Genomic DNA, 15887 nt, shown 5'->3' on the forward strand with positions numbered 1-15887 from the left:
CAGTGGTAGGGACATACTCTCTCTGTAGTCATATTGATCACTGCCCTTGCCATTTTGCCCTGAAAAAAAACTTTTCATTTTCCTTTGTTTCACTGATTAACTAGTGAAACACAATCATTATTATGGTTGGTCACATAGTCAGCTAACTGTTTGAACTAGATTTGGCACTGTTATCCAACTATTGAGTCCTTCCCAAGGACATGGGATAGGCAGATGATATTTGATGTTAAAAGAATCACTGCAGGATGTAAACTATCCCAAGTAAACCTGCCTTTTGCAATTGACTGATAGTGACTCTGTCAATGCCAATGCTGTTCAACTGGTGCTCCAGATTTTTATTTTTATTAATTTTAAATTTTTAAAACTATTTTAGTTGTTGTTATTAGTCCTTCCATTGGGATTTTTACTAAATTCTGTACTAAATTCTCCCTCCCATGTTTCCTATGTGATATGTTTCTTTCTTTGTTTATTATACTTCTAATAAATAGCATTTTAGACAGATTACAATACTAACTGGAGCATTCAAGGCTTTAAATATTTTTTGTATAAAATAATGTCAATAAAATACAATTAATAAAAATATAGGAGCTTTGCCTGTATTTTGGCAAACCCCTATCAAGCCAGAGACAATCATTGGATAGGAATCAAAAATTGAAACTGGAAATCAGAACCGAAGAGCAAATTGATATAATACCAGATCCAAGAAAGCTCTTCTGGATCCTGACACCAATAGAAAGCTTTTTCTAATCCTGGTCTCCTTCCTTAATGTTCCGATCATATCAAATTGTAAATCCATTTCAGTTTTTACCATCCTACAGTAATTCCTACATCTATATTGAGTGTATAATGTTCTTCAGTACATTAGAAGTGCCATCTGGAAGGCAACAGGTTAGGAAAGCTACTTTTATTTAATAGCAAGACTTGCCAATTTTTGCAAATTCTAAAGTTTTAACCACCAAACTTATAACAGAAAAATTACAGAAACTGCCCAACAATTTTCATAGGAAGTAAGGCCTTGCAAAGGTTAGCCGAGAATGTATGTAACTTGGAACAAGACAATTGGGAGTTATCATTCACAACGAGTTTTGCTTTGGATGAGCTTCAGATAATACATACCTGAAGCTTTTATAATGTAAGACGGTTCAGTGAAGCTAGGAGAGGGGGCAATCTAAGGCAGGCAATCCTGTAATCACAACTGCAATTCTAATAATTCAAAGAAAATATATGCTTTAAGTTTAGTGGGTTTTGCCATGCTACATCTTCAGATGGGATAAGAAATGGTCTGACTGTAAAGCAACTTTCTGTACACCTGGATTGAAATGCTTTTAAAACACAGTTTCTCTTCAAACCAATGCAACATCTGTTAAATTGTTGTTTCCTATTAGAAACTTGGGGAAATCCTTTAACAGAGGTGCATTTGTGACTAGCAGATGGTGAAGTGGGCTGCTACATCAGCATTTCTTAATACACTCATCAATTTGCCCAAGACTATCTTCTACATACACAGGAGAAGGTTGACGTACTGAATGAACCGGATGCAACTTGGAGCTGAATTAGCTGGTTGCTATGCTAATTAATCTACATATACCCTCAAGTAATCATTCCCAATATTGCATACAAAAGTTTACATTCCTAAGCACTAATGAATTGTGCAGTAAAATATATTATAAGCCATTCTACTGCCTGAAGGAAGCTCACAGTGATACAGAGCAAGAACTGAAGGAATTCAAAAGATAGCTACAAAAAGCTATAACTTTTTTTAAGTGTTGTTGTTTTAAGTGGGTTGTTTTAACATGAGGATAGTCTGATTTTGTCAAGTTATGGATTCATAATGAAGATCCTCAAGGGTTTGCAAGCCAGTGATAATGATATCACAGCTGCTTCTGCTGTCTAAGCAATAACTCACCTACTAAATTCTGAGATCTTTATGATATTCAGGCATTTCTACAAGTAGGCTTGAGTAGAGGCTTGCCTTTACTTCTCTGGAAACCCCCCTGAGCTATTAAATTGACGTCAACAGGTAGTTGTCAAACAAGATGATTAAAATTTGGCAGGGGGAATAAATTGATGAAAGGTAGTTCTCTTGCTTCTCACACAATGGGCACGTAAGCAATGCCGCTGTGGGCAAATAAATAGGCAAATATGGTAGAGAAAAGACAAAATACAGATATACTATGATTGGTTTACAGAGTGGGAGGGTTCCTACCAAGAATTTCAAATTCAAAGAACTTTGGTTTCAAGTATTCAAGATGGGGGCATGTTAAGGACAGTAGCAGAGATCTTTCATGGAAACACCGAGTGTAGAAAGAGATGACTGAATTCTTGATCATGGGCACAAGTCTGGCAGAAGAACAATTTTCTTCTGAGGGTTGTTCTGTAAAGGGCTAATCCAGAACACAATAAACTCTTCAAGGACATTTGCACTTTTCTAAAAAAACAAACAAACAAACAAAAAAACACCTTTTCTCCAAAATCCACCTGAACTTTCAGGTTTAATTAAAGCCCACTTCAACAGCATAAATGGCTTTTGAAATGCTCCACCCACAATGGAGGTAGTAATAATTCCTCTAAATTTCTCCAGGAAAAGGAGTTATTCAACAATGACTACACAGTGAAAGACAGAACATTCATGCACACACCTTGATCACTTCTTCACTGTGTAACAACAGAATTTGACTGAAATACTTTTTAAAGGAAATCACTTTTAACATAACCAAATTAGAATGGTTAGGGAAAAACTGAGAAAATATCTTTCTGGCACTATTGTAAATTATTACCAGTTACTTCTAGACACATGCTAAATACATATTGACAATGTCTAAAGGCTGTTCTGTCTTTATATTGGGGTGTCAAATTCTTTTTAAAGCTTAAATTGGGTAATCTGCAGAGAAACAAAAATATTGGTTCCAAATGTTTCATAATTACATGCATGCATAGAAAATGGAGCAGGATTATGACAGAGCTTTCCACTAAATTTTCTGTTTCTGGGAAGGCTCTTTCTCAACTTTTTTTATTCTCTGTCTGGGATCACACATCCTTTAAACTTGTATGATCATAATTTAGGACATTACAGCTAATTGATGCAATATACTAAACTCTAGACTGTAGATTACAGATCACAGTGGCTCTTCACACAAATACATTAAGCCAAAATTAAAGAAAATTGCATTAAGGCAATTGTGTGATCTGTGAATCAAGTCCATAACTAAGACTAAATGAGCATACGATCAAGTGATTACAAGTCTCTGGCTCCAACAAAGGGTGGCCAATTTGAAAATTTAACAAATAGAGTAACAGAGTTTGGTTAAAAAGCTATGTGCAGAGTTGAGTCAAATTTAATTTAATTTAATTTAATATTTAAATTTATATACCACCTTTCTCCCGAAGGACTCAGGGCGATGAACAGCCAGAAGTAAAAAACATCAAATCCAAAATTTAAAAACAATTTAAAAATAAATTAAACATTTTGGCCCAACAGTTAAAATCCCCCATTAAAAATCCAAATTAAAATCCAAATGGTGTTGTGTCTATTAGTCTTTGTATCCTAGCACCTTGTATGAATAAAATCTATAATTCATCTGCTCTCCAACGACAGGAACATCTGCAAATGGGTCAAAAATGTCAAGATAACTGTGTGATCAAAACCTTGCCCCTCTTTTGCATGCATTGCACATGAAATCAATTACACGGTCATGGCTCCATCTTAATTTTTGAACTCCTGCCACCTCCAGATATTTTTATGACAGCAGAAAATAGTACTTGCACAAACATGTCTTTGTGAGGACACTTTTAAAATACATCTTGCAAAGTATTCAGACTGCCATATAGGAATACTTTCTAAAATCTTCCTGGGTTTCTCTAGACTCAGAGAATGTTCACACACTCAGCTTTAGGCTTATTCCTTGGAAATGAGAAATCTTGTATGTCTAGATTAGATTCAACTGACTCCAAATTTAGATTGCAAATTATAGTGGAAGGAAGGAACCAATGCTTCAGTTTTTGGGAATCTCCCTAATAGATCAGCAACTGCATCCATTGGCATTGCTGTTCCTTCAGACAAAGGGGTCAAATATGGGCTAAAAACATACAGAATGGATCCCTTGGTTCTGTGAAATTTCCAGAGATAATGGATGGGAAATGTCTCCATAGACATTTTCCAGAGATAACTTCACCCAAACTTTTCTGAAGTTCAAGTACTTAGAAGCTCCCTTGGCAATTATTCTTTACACAGAATGCCCTCTTTATGTTCAGTTTCTCTGCTAAACTCTATTTTCTAATCCAAGACCCTGATGATTTATTGTTCAGTCTCTGATTAGTGTATTTCCTCAGTTTGTTACAATTGACCAGTTCAAGCCCCCTCATAAATCTTTCAGCTCTGGTTTATACTTTTGTGACTGCTTATATGTGTACACACATGTAAATGAATTGCACAATGGAGGTAAATCTAATATAAAGGGTGGAGGGCAGGGTGGGATGTCTGCTAATTGAATGACCTCACTCACTGTTCAGGGAACAAGCGGTACCAGAACTTTTCCAAAATAGCCTTCAATAGACTTGTATATAGCCAAGAAATGTTATTTCAAGCAACTTCAATGGAGTATTGAGACGCACGCAATGAATTATATTGTTTACAATAAAAAATTATATATGGACTTCTCCAACCTAATGGCCTATAGTTATGTGAAGCTGCCATTTCTATGATCCCTGACCAATTGGCCCATCATTTATGGGAATTCTGGGAGTTGCAGTCCCATACATTAGGAGAAAACTAAGTGTGTGTGTGTGTGTGTACGTGGCATGTGCATGCGTATGAATGGGTATAGATTTTTTTCCCTTTTCTAGATTTTTCTTCTAAAGAAAATCCATATTAATAGTAAAAAGAAAAACAGAGTTAACAGGTTCAGAAAATGGCACATTATTTCCTAAAATCATAAATACTTTTGTCAATTTGTCTTATTTTATCAGTGTGCTCACAGGATATGATTTTGCATTTCTGCCCATTCTACATTGATGGGGTCACACCTTCGTTCTGGAATTCTAGTGCTAGAAAATATCAGACAAATTGAAATAGCTGCAAATTAGGTCAACAGGAATGAGCAAGGAACTAGAAAACTATGGTACAGAGAAAGCTTGAAGAAACTGAATGTGTTTAGCCTTGAGAAAGTGGAAAGGAAATATAAATATTCTTCAAATATCTAAAGAGGTGTACAGTAGAGAACAAGCTCTGTTTCCTATTACAGGATCTATAGGACACAGAATAATGAGTTTAAATTATAAGGGGGTTAAATATTAACAATTTTCAAACAGTAAGCACCATTTGACCAATATCAGAGAAGTGAACTTTGAGACTTTTAATTTGAATTCGTCCACTAAGCAGAGAAATGGCCTAAATCTGTGATGGCAAACCTATGGCACGCGTGCCACAAGTGGCACGTGGAGCCATATCTGTGGGCACGCGAGCGTTGCCATAGCTCAGCTCCAGCGCGCATGTGCGCGCTGGCCAGCTGATTTTCGGGCCTTCAGGTCCCACTGGAAGTCAGGAAATGGGGTCCGGAGGGCCTCTGGTGGGGTGGGGAAGGCCATTTTCACCCTTCCCAGGCTCCAAGAAAGCCTCTAGAGCCTGGGGAGGGCAAAAAATGGGCCTACTGGGCCCACCGTACCATCGTGTGCCAAAAGCGGGGGTCGCGTGGTGGGGTCGTGCACATATGCGCCGGGTACATTGAATTATGGGAGTGGGCATGTGTGTACGCAACCCCCCCACGCTCTTCCTGCTTTTGGCACGCGATGGCAAAAAGGTTAGCCATCACTGGCCTAGATGATCCCTTCCAATTCTTTGATATCTTTCAGAACACCAACTTCCTAGACTAGACTCTAATTGGAGAAACAAATATTTCTTTCCCTTTTCCTTCTTTAATAGAAAACCCAGTAGTTACATCTTTATAGGAAAACTTGTGTGCTTCTTTACTTAAAAATCTAGTATCCAGAGAAGCAATACCTTTATTACGCCAGTTGTCAATTGTCAAGACTATTGGAAACCAATTAGGGACAAATAATCATGGATAAAAATCTAACAATGTGGTTATTAAGAGCTGAAACCGACTTGATGGCCCATAATCAATCAAATCAAGTACCAAGAAGTCCTCATTGGGGAAGTAATTGGAGAGGAGGGAAGAGAAAAAAAAACCAGATTAGTAAAAATGTTGCTATCTTAAAACCATCTTTGTAGCAATATATTAGATTAGATGATGTGATAGATGGCTTTCAGACCTGCAAATAGGTCTTATCAGATGTGGAATATTGTTAGAGTGCAATGAGTATTGTGGGAATAAAAAAGTAAATATTGTAATTTGTCTATTTCTGTTAATAATTCTACTAGGTAGTCAGCGTTATTTCCATTCTATCGAGATTCACTAATATAGAAGTCCATAGTTGTTTTTCTTTGTAAGTTTATATTATATGTAGTTTGAATTATAGTGCATGCATGATTTGTTATTATTAGTTATATTTTCTTGGTTAGATTTTTGCTGCAGTTCTCTGCTTATGAAGGGTTTTTTTTTACTTCCTAAATGTTTCCTGTTTCCTTTTCTCTTTTGATTTTATTTAAAGGCATGATTATAGAATGTTTATATACATAAATATGTGCTGCATTATTTTAGAAGCAGTGTCTAAAAGTATGGCATATTAAACTATTGGATTTGTTGGCATTTGAATGATATATATTTAAAAATATATGCAAGTGAATGGCCAATTTCAATTTTCACGGGAAATCATATGGAAACTAGATGAATCAATGACCTGGCCACGATATTTCATCAGACCTTAATAATATAAAGGTAAACATAAAGGTATCCCCTTTCCAGTTGTGTCTAAGTCTAGGGAATAGTGCTCATCTGTTTCTTAATTTAGGAAGCCAATGATGTCCGAAGACATTTCCAGTCATATGCTATATGCTGAGTCACATAGAATACTGGTACCTTCCTACTAAAGTGGTATCTATTTATCTACTTGCATTTGCATGCTTTTGAACTGTGAGGTGGGCAGGAGCTAGATCAAGTAATGGGAGCTCACCCTATCACATGACACTCAGGTCTCAAACCTGGGCTGTCAGCTTTCCAGCTGATAAGCTCAGTGTCTTTAACCACTGAACAATATGCAATGAACCATTGCATATTGACATTTACCAAGTCTCTGACTGGTATGCAGAACAATTTGGATATCTCAGCCTCATGTCAAACTCAAGAGCACTTAAGGCTGACTATTCTGGAAGCTTTCATCCTCAGATAAAAAAATCTTAAACATTCATCTATGCTCATAGATGCATGAATATAAAATCAGAACCTAGGTACTTATCAATGTGCATAGACAAACACCACTCCTCAGTAGGGTCACTGCATATCTGGTTGGCAAAGCCCATATATGTCAACGATGGCCAATATGAGTGTGATTGTTATGTCAATTCTTCTATAGCGTAAAAAGTGTGCTTGATGCTGAATCTAGCTGGTTGACTTTGAGACAACGACAACGACAACGACAAGGACTACTACTACTACTATCAGCAACAATATCTCTTTTTTAAAAAACAAAAGTTTTTATTTTTTTATATTCAAACAACCAAACACTATACAATCAATTATCATACTTCATTTTATCCCTACCCAACCCTCGCTCCCCCATTCCCCCCCCCCCGACTTCCCAGAGCAAAAACAGGATATAGCATTTAATAAAAATAGGCTAAAATATGCTAACTATTACAGAATTCAAAACTCTCTCACACTTGTTAACTCCCCTTTTAAAAATTATACTTCAACCTTCCTTTTATAAATTCTCTTATCACATTTCACATTTATAAAAGAGGAAAAAAAACCAAAACCATAATCTTATTTTAAACATTTTAAAATCTCTTAATACATTAGCAGAACGTTCTCCAAAATATAAGTTTCAAAACTTTCAAAAAGTTATCCATTAAATTTTAAGTTATCCACCTCTAAACTTCAATACTTTAAAACTACAATAAAATTCAGAAAGTTATCCAACTTTAATTAAATCTTTTAACATCATGAGACAATCTCCAAAATATGACCAGTCTTTCTTTCTTTCTATATTTTTTCCAGTCCTCCTTCAATAATACTTTCTTCTTCAGCATTGCTCCTCCCCCTGCTTTTATTTTCAAAAATTTTTGGGTTTGAAATTGTAGTTGGTATGTCTTTGGAATTCGTTCTCTTTTTGGGGTTGTTTCCTTTAATTTGAAGCCCCATTTCGACTCTTCCTGCATTTGTAATCCATCAGTTCATTCCTTATATATTGATTCTGTCTGTAGAGCCAAAACTTCTAAAAATATTTATCAACCTGCAGTAAAGAGTCTTCTTGCTGTTTCTCAGTTAATTGAATGGAAGCCTCTTCCAGAACCTGTGTTTTCGGTATAATAACCTCCATTTTAGCCCCAACAATGTCTCTTTTATCCTCCAAAGGCACATTGTCCTGATTAATTTCTTCCTCTTTTCCAGCCAGCAAGTCATTATTATTCCCCAATTTAAAATCTTGAATAGTTCTTTTATCTGTCTTATTTCAGCACTAAAAGATTTTAAAAAGTCTTTAAATCCTTCGCAGTCACTACTTGTAAATTTGCTGATGTAAATTAGTTAAAATCAATACCAGTCTTTTCCATTCCACTTCCACTTTAAATCTTTTTCTTGAATAACCCGATAGCTTTAACAATGTTACTGATGTTAACAAGGACTTTCACTTATAAGTTTCATTTTCACGCCCTAAGGCGCCATCTTTCCCTTTTTAAACGTAGTTAACATACAATACTTGCATTTTTAGTCTCCTGGATTAGCTCTGCCAGCATCCAAAATCCAAAATCCAAATTCTTTATAATCTTTCTAGTTGCTTTGCTGGTGTTGTCGTGACACTTCGGTCTGCTTATTTTTAAGCAGACTCGTCCCGGCTCTGGAGCTCTGAAGGGCTTTCAGGGAGCTCTCATCCTGCAAACCCCAGGCTTAAAAAAAAAAGCCTGGGGGTCTAGGGGAGCTCTACCCAGACCTTTCTGCTCTTTTCTCCCCCTTTTCCCTGGGGGAGAGTTTTTAAGCCACTAGACAGCTGATTTTCGCTGTTCTAGCGGCTATACGGAGTCACGGGGCTGGAGCTCCTAAAAGGAGCTCCGTCGGTGTTTCGTGGAGCCATCGGAAGTCCGCAACAATATCTCTTCATAGGATATCTCTTTACTTTTAAACTATTATATTAATACAATAGTAGTTGCTTTAAGCAAGGAAGGCCATCCCTCTATTTGGCTAGCAGATCTACCATATTTTTTGGAGTATAAGTCACACTGGAGTATAAGACGGACCTTAGTTTTTGGGGAGGAAAATAGGGGAAAAAAAATCTACCTACCAGCTATTCATCTGGCTAGTCGTTAGCCTGATCAGCTTCAGCACATTAGTTCGCTTGCTGGTGTTGAGGTTGGGGCTGAAAAACAGCTTCAAAAGCACAGCTGATCATCGGAGGGAGCTCCAGTGACTAAAGCAGGTGAAGTGCAGAAGGGGTAAGAGAAGGCAGCAGCTGTTCCAGGTAGCCATTTTGGGCACCCTGCGCGGGTTACATTCGGAGTATAAATTTTCAGCCTTTTAGGAGGGAAAAAAGTGCGTCTTATACTCTGAAAAATACGGTATATCTATGGTTTTATTAATATGATGCTATCGTATTGTTGCAAACCCCAGTAGGGCTTAAAAGAGGCATGGAAGTGCTGGTCCCTTTCAGTAAGGAAAACCTATTACACATTAACTATAAGAGTTTCATTTTTCCTGTCGTTCCTATCCTTGGGGGGGGGGTGTTTATTATTTCATTTAAAATTTTAAACTTCCTTGCCTTCAGTGTTTCTTTAAATTGTAAGTCATTTATAGCTGCTCTTCTGAATTGGGTGGCCATATAAATCTATTAAACAAAGAAAAAAAAATATTCTTGATAAATTCATGATGGCTTCTTATAATTGCTACATGGTGTTCAATGTGCCTAAGATCACTTTCTTAGATATATAAAAATCAGGAATAATATGATGACATTTGAGCAAGCCAGCTAGCAGATATGAAAAAGCAGCAAGAAATAGCAATATGAGACAATTGAAACATAGAAGGGCCTTAGGGGAAAAAACAACAAAAATTAAATATATTGAAGCACACAGAGAACAGAGAATGCAATTTATCTGCCCACTCTATAGTAGCCTGCCATTATAATATTTCCATATCCATCCCCACTATCCTCTGAACATCTTAGAAGAGTTGTGGTGGCAAAGTGGTTAAAATGCAGTATTGTAGGCTAATTCTGCCGACTGCCAGCAGTTTGATTCTCACTGGCTCAAGGTTGACTCAACCTTCCATCCTTCCGAGGTTGGTAAAATGTGGACCCAGATTGTTGGGGGCAATATGGTGCATTTGTAAAACCACTTAGAGAGGCAGAAGCAGTATATAAGTCTAAGTGCTAGTGCTACCTTAATAATAACCCATTCAAGATCTCCTGTTACAATGAGTACATCACCTTTTGCCATCAGTCAGTATGTTAAAAATGAAACATATAATTTATACATGGATACATTTACAAAAGAACTGTAGCATTGTGGAAAATTGACCTGCATGCTATTTCTCTTGTACTGCTTTTACATTAATAGGGAAAAAATATAAATATTGTAATTAATGATTCCTGGACTGTATTTTCAATGAGGGACTAGTCATGTGAATGATTCCCATTTCTGAATGATAAAATGCACGGTCATAATGCATGCTGGATTAAGGTTTGTAAAAAAAAAAAACCTTTCAGTTCTTTGTGAACATGAAAGCCTTCTAAATTTTTGGACCTCAAACTTTTACAAAATTATGGAAAATGTTGATATCATTGTAATAATGTTAATACAGGAAACTTTAAATGTATTGAACTGTACTTAATGTTTAAAAACATTATCAATGCAAATTGAGTGTTTAATTGAAGCATTCTGAATATGGGTCTGTTTAAGAAAGAAAATTTCCCTTCAAGGCATTCCTACCATACAGACATTAACCTACCAAAGTTTCCATTAGTTTTTCTTGTAATTAGCAACCATGGACATTACATTGCCAAGTCTACTGCCCTCTAGCTAATTAGTGCTACTGACAGTATTCATACTTGTTGGTGTGGTTGGGTAAGTATCTGGAGAGCCATAATTCCTATCAAATCTCTCCACAAAATTTAGAACATTTACAAATGAACCCATCTAGTAGGGTTCCTGGACTGCACCATGGAAGGTATCCCAGAAGGCTTCTGTCATCTTTGATATTTAACAAATTTGCTGTATGCTAGAAAGAATTAACTTTCAAACAACACTTTTTTAAAAAGTCTAGGCAGTTGTAGGCACACTTTTCATTATACAGATAAGCACATAAGGTAATAAAGCAGCTGTAGATGCATGTTTTATTAAAAGTAATATATGTATTTTTGTCATGTCGACCATACCAATCAATTTGCTCCTGGTATTAAAGCAAATACCTTATTTTTTGGAGTATAAGACGCTCTGGAGTATACGATGCACATTAGTTTTTGGGGAGGAAAGCAAGAAAAAAAAATTCTGCCTCTGCCTACCTGCATTCATCGGTAGTCATCTGGCTAGCGTCCTTGCAGCAGATAGCAAACAGCCTGGTCAGCTTCAGCACATTATTGCAGCCGGATTCAGCACGAGCAACTGATTGGTGGGCGGATCGGCCTCCTGGAATACCCCCAATCAGCGGTCCCAGGCTGCAAGGATTGCCAGAGACCATTGCCGCCTCCGTGCCTCGTGTTTTTGGCCTCTGAATGCTCCTTTTAGACTCGTTCCAGGCTGCGTGGATCGCCACAGCACATTGCTGCCGAGGCACATCACATTTTTGGCCTCCGCCTGTTGCGCTTTCGGCCTCCGTTTTTGGCCTCTGCACGTCGCGTTCTTGGGTGGCTCCAGGCGGTGATGTGTTCTGGTGATCCCTGCAGCCTGGAACAGGTCTAAAACAGCTTGCGGAGGCCAAAAGCGTGATGCACGGAGGCCAAAAACGGCTGAAGGGTGGGGGCCAGCAGGCGGGCGGGTGTCGAGATCCCCTCGACACCTGGAACTCTAGTAATGACCGTGGATCCTGTAGTGACTTTGGATCCTGATGTTATATACCATACCTGACTCCGGCGGCATGGGGGGAGCTGGTTTGGGTATGCTGTTCACATTGGTGGTAGGGGTGTTTAGCGTAACGATAGGCGGTCGGTCACGCTGCGGTCTGGGTGGAGGGTTTAAGTGTACCCTTCTGTTCTATTAGGATGGGATTGCTAAATCGCGCATAGGCAGAAACCACGGCAACCCGGAAGGGCGTGCAATCAGCTGTAATTGAAGGTGCATGTATTTAAACGGCGTTGGAAGGCAGCCGCTCCCAACGCCAACTTTGTGTATTGCCGCATCAAGTGTCAGGCTTGCTGCTGACGTTGCTAGAAATCAGTTGAAGTAAAAAGCATTTCCAACAAACAAGACCTGTTCATAGCGTTTTCTTTCTTCACCGAGCCAGACACGCAGCTGAAGACCTGATAGCAGGGCTACATTTGGTGTATACGGCGCACCCAAATTTTCACCTTCTTTTAGGGGGGAAAAAGTGCATCTTATACTCTGAAAAGTACGGTATTTTGTATCTCCCTGGACACTCAAAATGGTAAAAGAGGAAGTTAAGAAGAAAACAAGATTAAAGCAAAAGCAAAAATCAACTGAAATTTACTCACTAGATTTCCCTTTAAAGCTTACTAAATAGTGTTGTACAATCATTGATTTTGCAAATTTTGTGTATGTAACTGAAAGAAGTGAAAAAAGTATTCTTCCCTGAATCTAGAGCAAAGTATATGGGCTGGAGTGCTTGATTTTGGCCTAACTTCATTGCTATTCAACTTATTAGAAAAATATGCTGTTTTAAATGAATACTCACTTTCAGATTAGTATCAGGTGTCAACTCGCAAAGCATTCCTGACCTGCTCTCGAGTTGCCATAGGCAGGGGGATGGGAAAACCAAGCCTCATGGCTGCTTTGACAAACTTGCATTTCAGTCAAAATAAAGCACATTCCAGCGGCAACGTCAAGGTCATCTCCAGGGGGAGAGTGGCGGGAGGGAGTGACTTCTATAACCCGCAAAATTGCTTCGTTGGGGACTTTGGGGGGAGGGGGAAACAGGGTCAGAGCCAAGGCGCGAATTAAGTGAGGTCAGAGTTGGCTTCACTTGGATCGTGCTGACATGAAGCTCCTAATAACTGGATTTCTTTTGAAGCTTAGTTTGAGGCTCACGATTTAATTAGGGCATCAGTCGGAACCCTGACATCAGGTTCTAAAAGATGAATCACTCACTGCTGCTCTTGCCTCAACTGTGCCAAATAATTTTGGGGAGGACAAAGGTCCTCATGTAACTTATAAGTTGTACACAATGTTGACTTGCTTCATATCCTCTTTTTTGTTCATAATTTTGTTTTGTTTTAATGTTATTCTACAATAATTGTAGTGCAACATTCAAGGAAGAATTTAAATCTTCTATCCATTTTTGAAATTCCAATGATAAACTACATGAAATGACCAAGTAAGTTTTCATGCTGAATTTTCTTTCCTATAGCATCAGTTTTGGACTTTTATCTTCTTTATCATACATATGCATACATACACAGACAGACACATCTCCATTCTGTTTGAGGCCAATGGAAGTTCCAATATATCTTGAGCACATATTGGTAAAAGCTAATACTCCATATAGATTTGAACATTACATCAATTCTATCTATCAAAGACCGAATTCCTAACATATCTTATCTGTAACTGCACAAACTAGAACTAACAAAAGATTTCTCCTGGATCAGAAGAAAATGTGTCAAAATTTAAGACTTTTATTTTCACTTGTTCCACCATTTTGCTGCTGTATTCTCCAGACATACTCAACTGTAGTTTTGTGAATGATCCCATGTGACACTAATAAGAAATGCAGAAAAAGTTGACAAAAATAAAACACTATGCATGTTTTAGGATGTGGAATGGCAGAACAGCAACTCTCACTGGACAGAAACATATGTATGAGAAAATCTTTGGACATACTGTATGTTTTAAAAAGTTTGATTTAAATTATATTCAATTTCTATTGTAGCAGGGATTTTTCTATAATCTGTCACTTATATCTGAATTGTCTGAGAACAGGAATTACCTGAATATAAAAATAATTTCACCATTTTTAAAGCCAATTTTTACTATCAGGAGAAATTGGTAGTGCATTGGATTCATTTTCCCAAATTTTGAATTAAATGTTAATGCATTTAATGCAATACTACAGTATCAAATTTAGAATTTCTTATTTAATTGTAACAACAATTTCTTCTATTCATCAACTGTGTCCTTAAAATATATATATATATTTTATTCCTTTTCAGGTCATAAAAAACCCTACACGTACAAACCAGTACCATTTTAACAAGAAAAATTGCATTCTATAAACCAGGATGAAAGACTTCTAATAAAAAGACAGCTTCAACATTTTTAACATTCGTAATAATATGTTACCAGATTTTTACCACTTAGCATGAGGCTTAGTTTTACTTTCAACGAATGTCCCAAAGGTGCTTTTTTAAAGGCAACTGTACTTTATTTTTCCTTGAAGATGTTTCATTTCTTCAATTCTTGAATGAAAAGCAAAACATCTTCAAGGAAAAACAAAGTACAGTTGCCTTTTGAAAAAGCTCTTTTAGGACAGCCATGACCTGGATGACTGAGAATCTCCACATACACTTTCAGTGAATAATACATAATCTTTAAATAATTTCTTGCTGTCTTAGAAAGGGCACAATGACCTTAAAAGTATTTTCCCCATTAAAAACTGCTACTGAAAATTGGAATTAAAAATAAGAAAAGGCCACTTGTGGTTTCAACAATACTGTGCTATCATCTTAAAATAAAAGCAATTGATACAAAGAATTCCAACTACAAACCCGAACACCCAAACCAGTCAAGTAATTTTAAATATTTTGATGCTGCAATACACATAAGATTTTGGGGGATAAGGAAAAGAGGGGGAGAAAAAAAAAGGGATGGTTGACTTTTGCCCCTTGAATCTTGTTTTTTTTTTAAACAGTCATCTCCCATTTCTCAGTTATTTCCTTGAGTTTTGCATCTATTTAACAGTGCCAAAATTAACCTTACATTTTTGTCAACTCGTTTACATGAATTCTTTTGGAAATTAGAAGAGTTTTATTTTTCAAACAATTGTCATTTTGAATAATCCTCAAATCTTCCCCAGGATGAATTATCTTTTTTAAGGCACAGTGATTTTGGAAAAAGATCCTCTACTGAAGCTACTGCGTAGTATGTTGACTTCCTGATGACTTCCTATTACGCGACTCCACAAAAATTAATAGAATTTTCTTCCAGGTATTTTAAGATAGAAGTTACAGTTGCATAAATAGATGGCAATGTTTTCTCTGTGAATGCAGCAATGTTTTTAAGTTGAGTGTTGATTGTCAGACATAAGCTCCCAATGCTGCATGAAATTCAGTGAGACACTGCACCAGCTGCTGGAATTTAGGTCTCTCCTCAGGATCTAGTGCCCAGCAACAAGCCATCACAGCAAATCTAAAAAAAATAAAAGTAAGCAGAAGTCAATCAAACTTGTCATACTTACTGAAGCACATTTTGTACATTTGTACAATGTACACAATTTAAGATCTAAAAGTTAGTCTTGTATACATTTTAATATAAAACTTTGGGATTTTTTCTGGGATTGAAATTATGGTCTTGGCTATTATGGCCTTGAATATGAAAAATTGTAAAATAAGCTCTCACATTCCCTTGTTTGTCCACTCCTACAGAAAAAGAAATGCTGAATGTATAGTTAAACAGT

At 37.0% G+C, this 15887-nt stretch overlaps 1 protein-coding gene across 4 annotated transcripts in view; it reads right to left on the reverse strand.

The window, feature by feature from the left end:
- Positions 1-13870: 13870 nt before the first annotated feature.
- The window catches only part of RYK (receptor like tyrosine kinase), a 34803-nt gene continuing 32786 nt past the window's right edge, over positions 13871-15887 (reverse strand). For all 4 annotated transcript variants that reach the window (XM_034439586.3, XM_087872128.1, XM_034439585.3 and 1 more), the window contains exon 15: positions 13871-15619. In XM_034439586.3, the coding sequence (XP_034295477.2) occupies positions 15508-15619 (112 nt within the window). In that variant the 3' untranslated portion in view covers positions 13871-15507. The remainder of the gene's footprint in view (positions 15620-15887) is intronic.

This window comes from Pantherophis guttatus, chromosome 6, assembly GCF_059756535.1.
Source record: "Pantherophis guttatus breed Tessera chromosome 6, ASM5975653v1, whole genome shotgun sequence".
Classification (NCBI taxonomy): Eukaryota; Metazoa; Chordata; class Lepidosauria; order Squamata; family Colubridae; genus Pantherophis; species Pantherophis guttatus.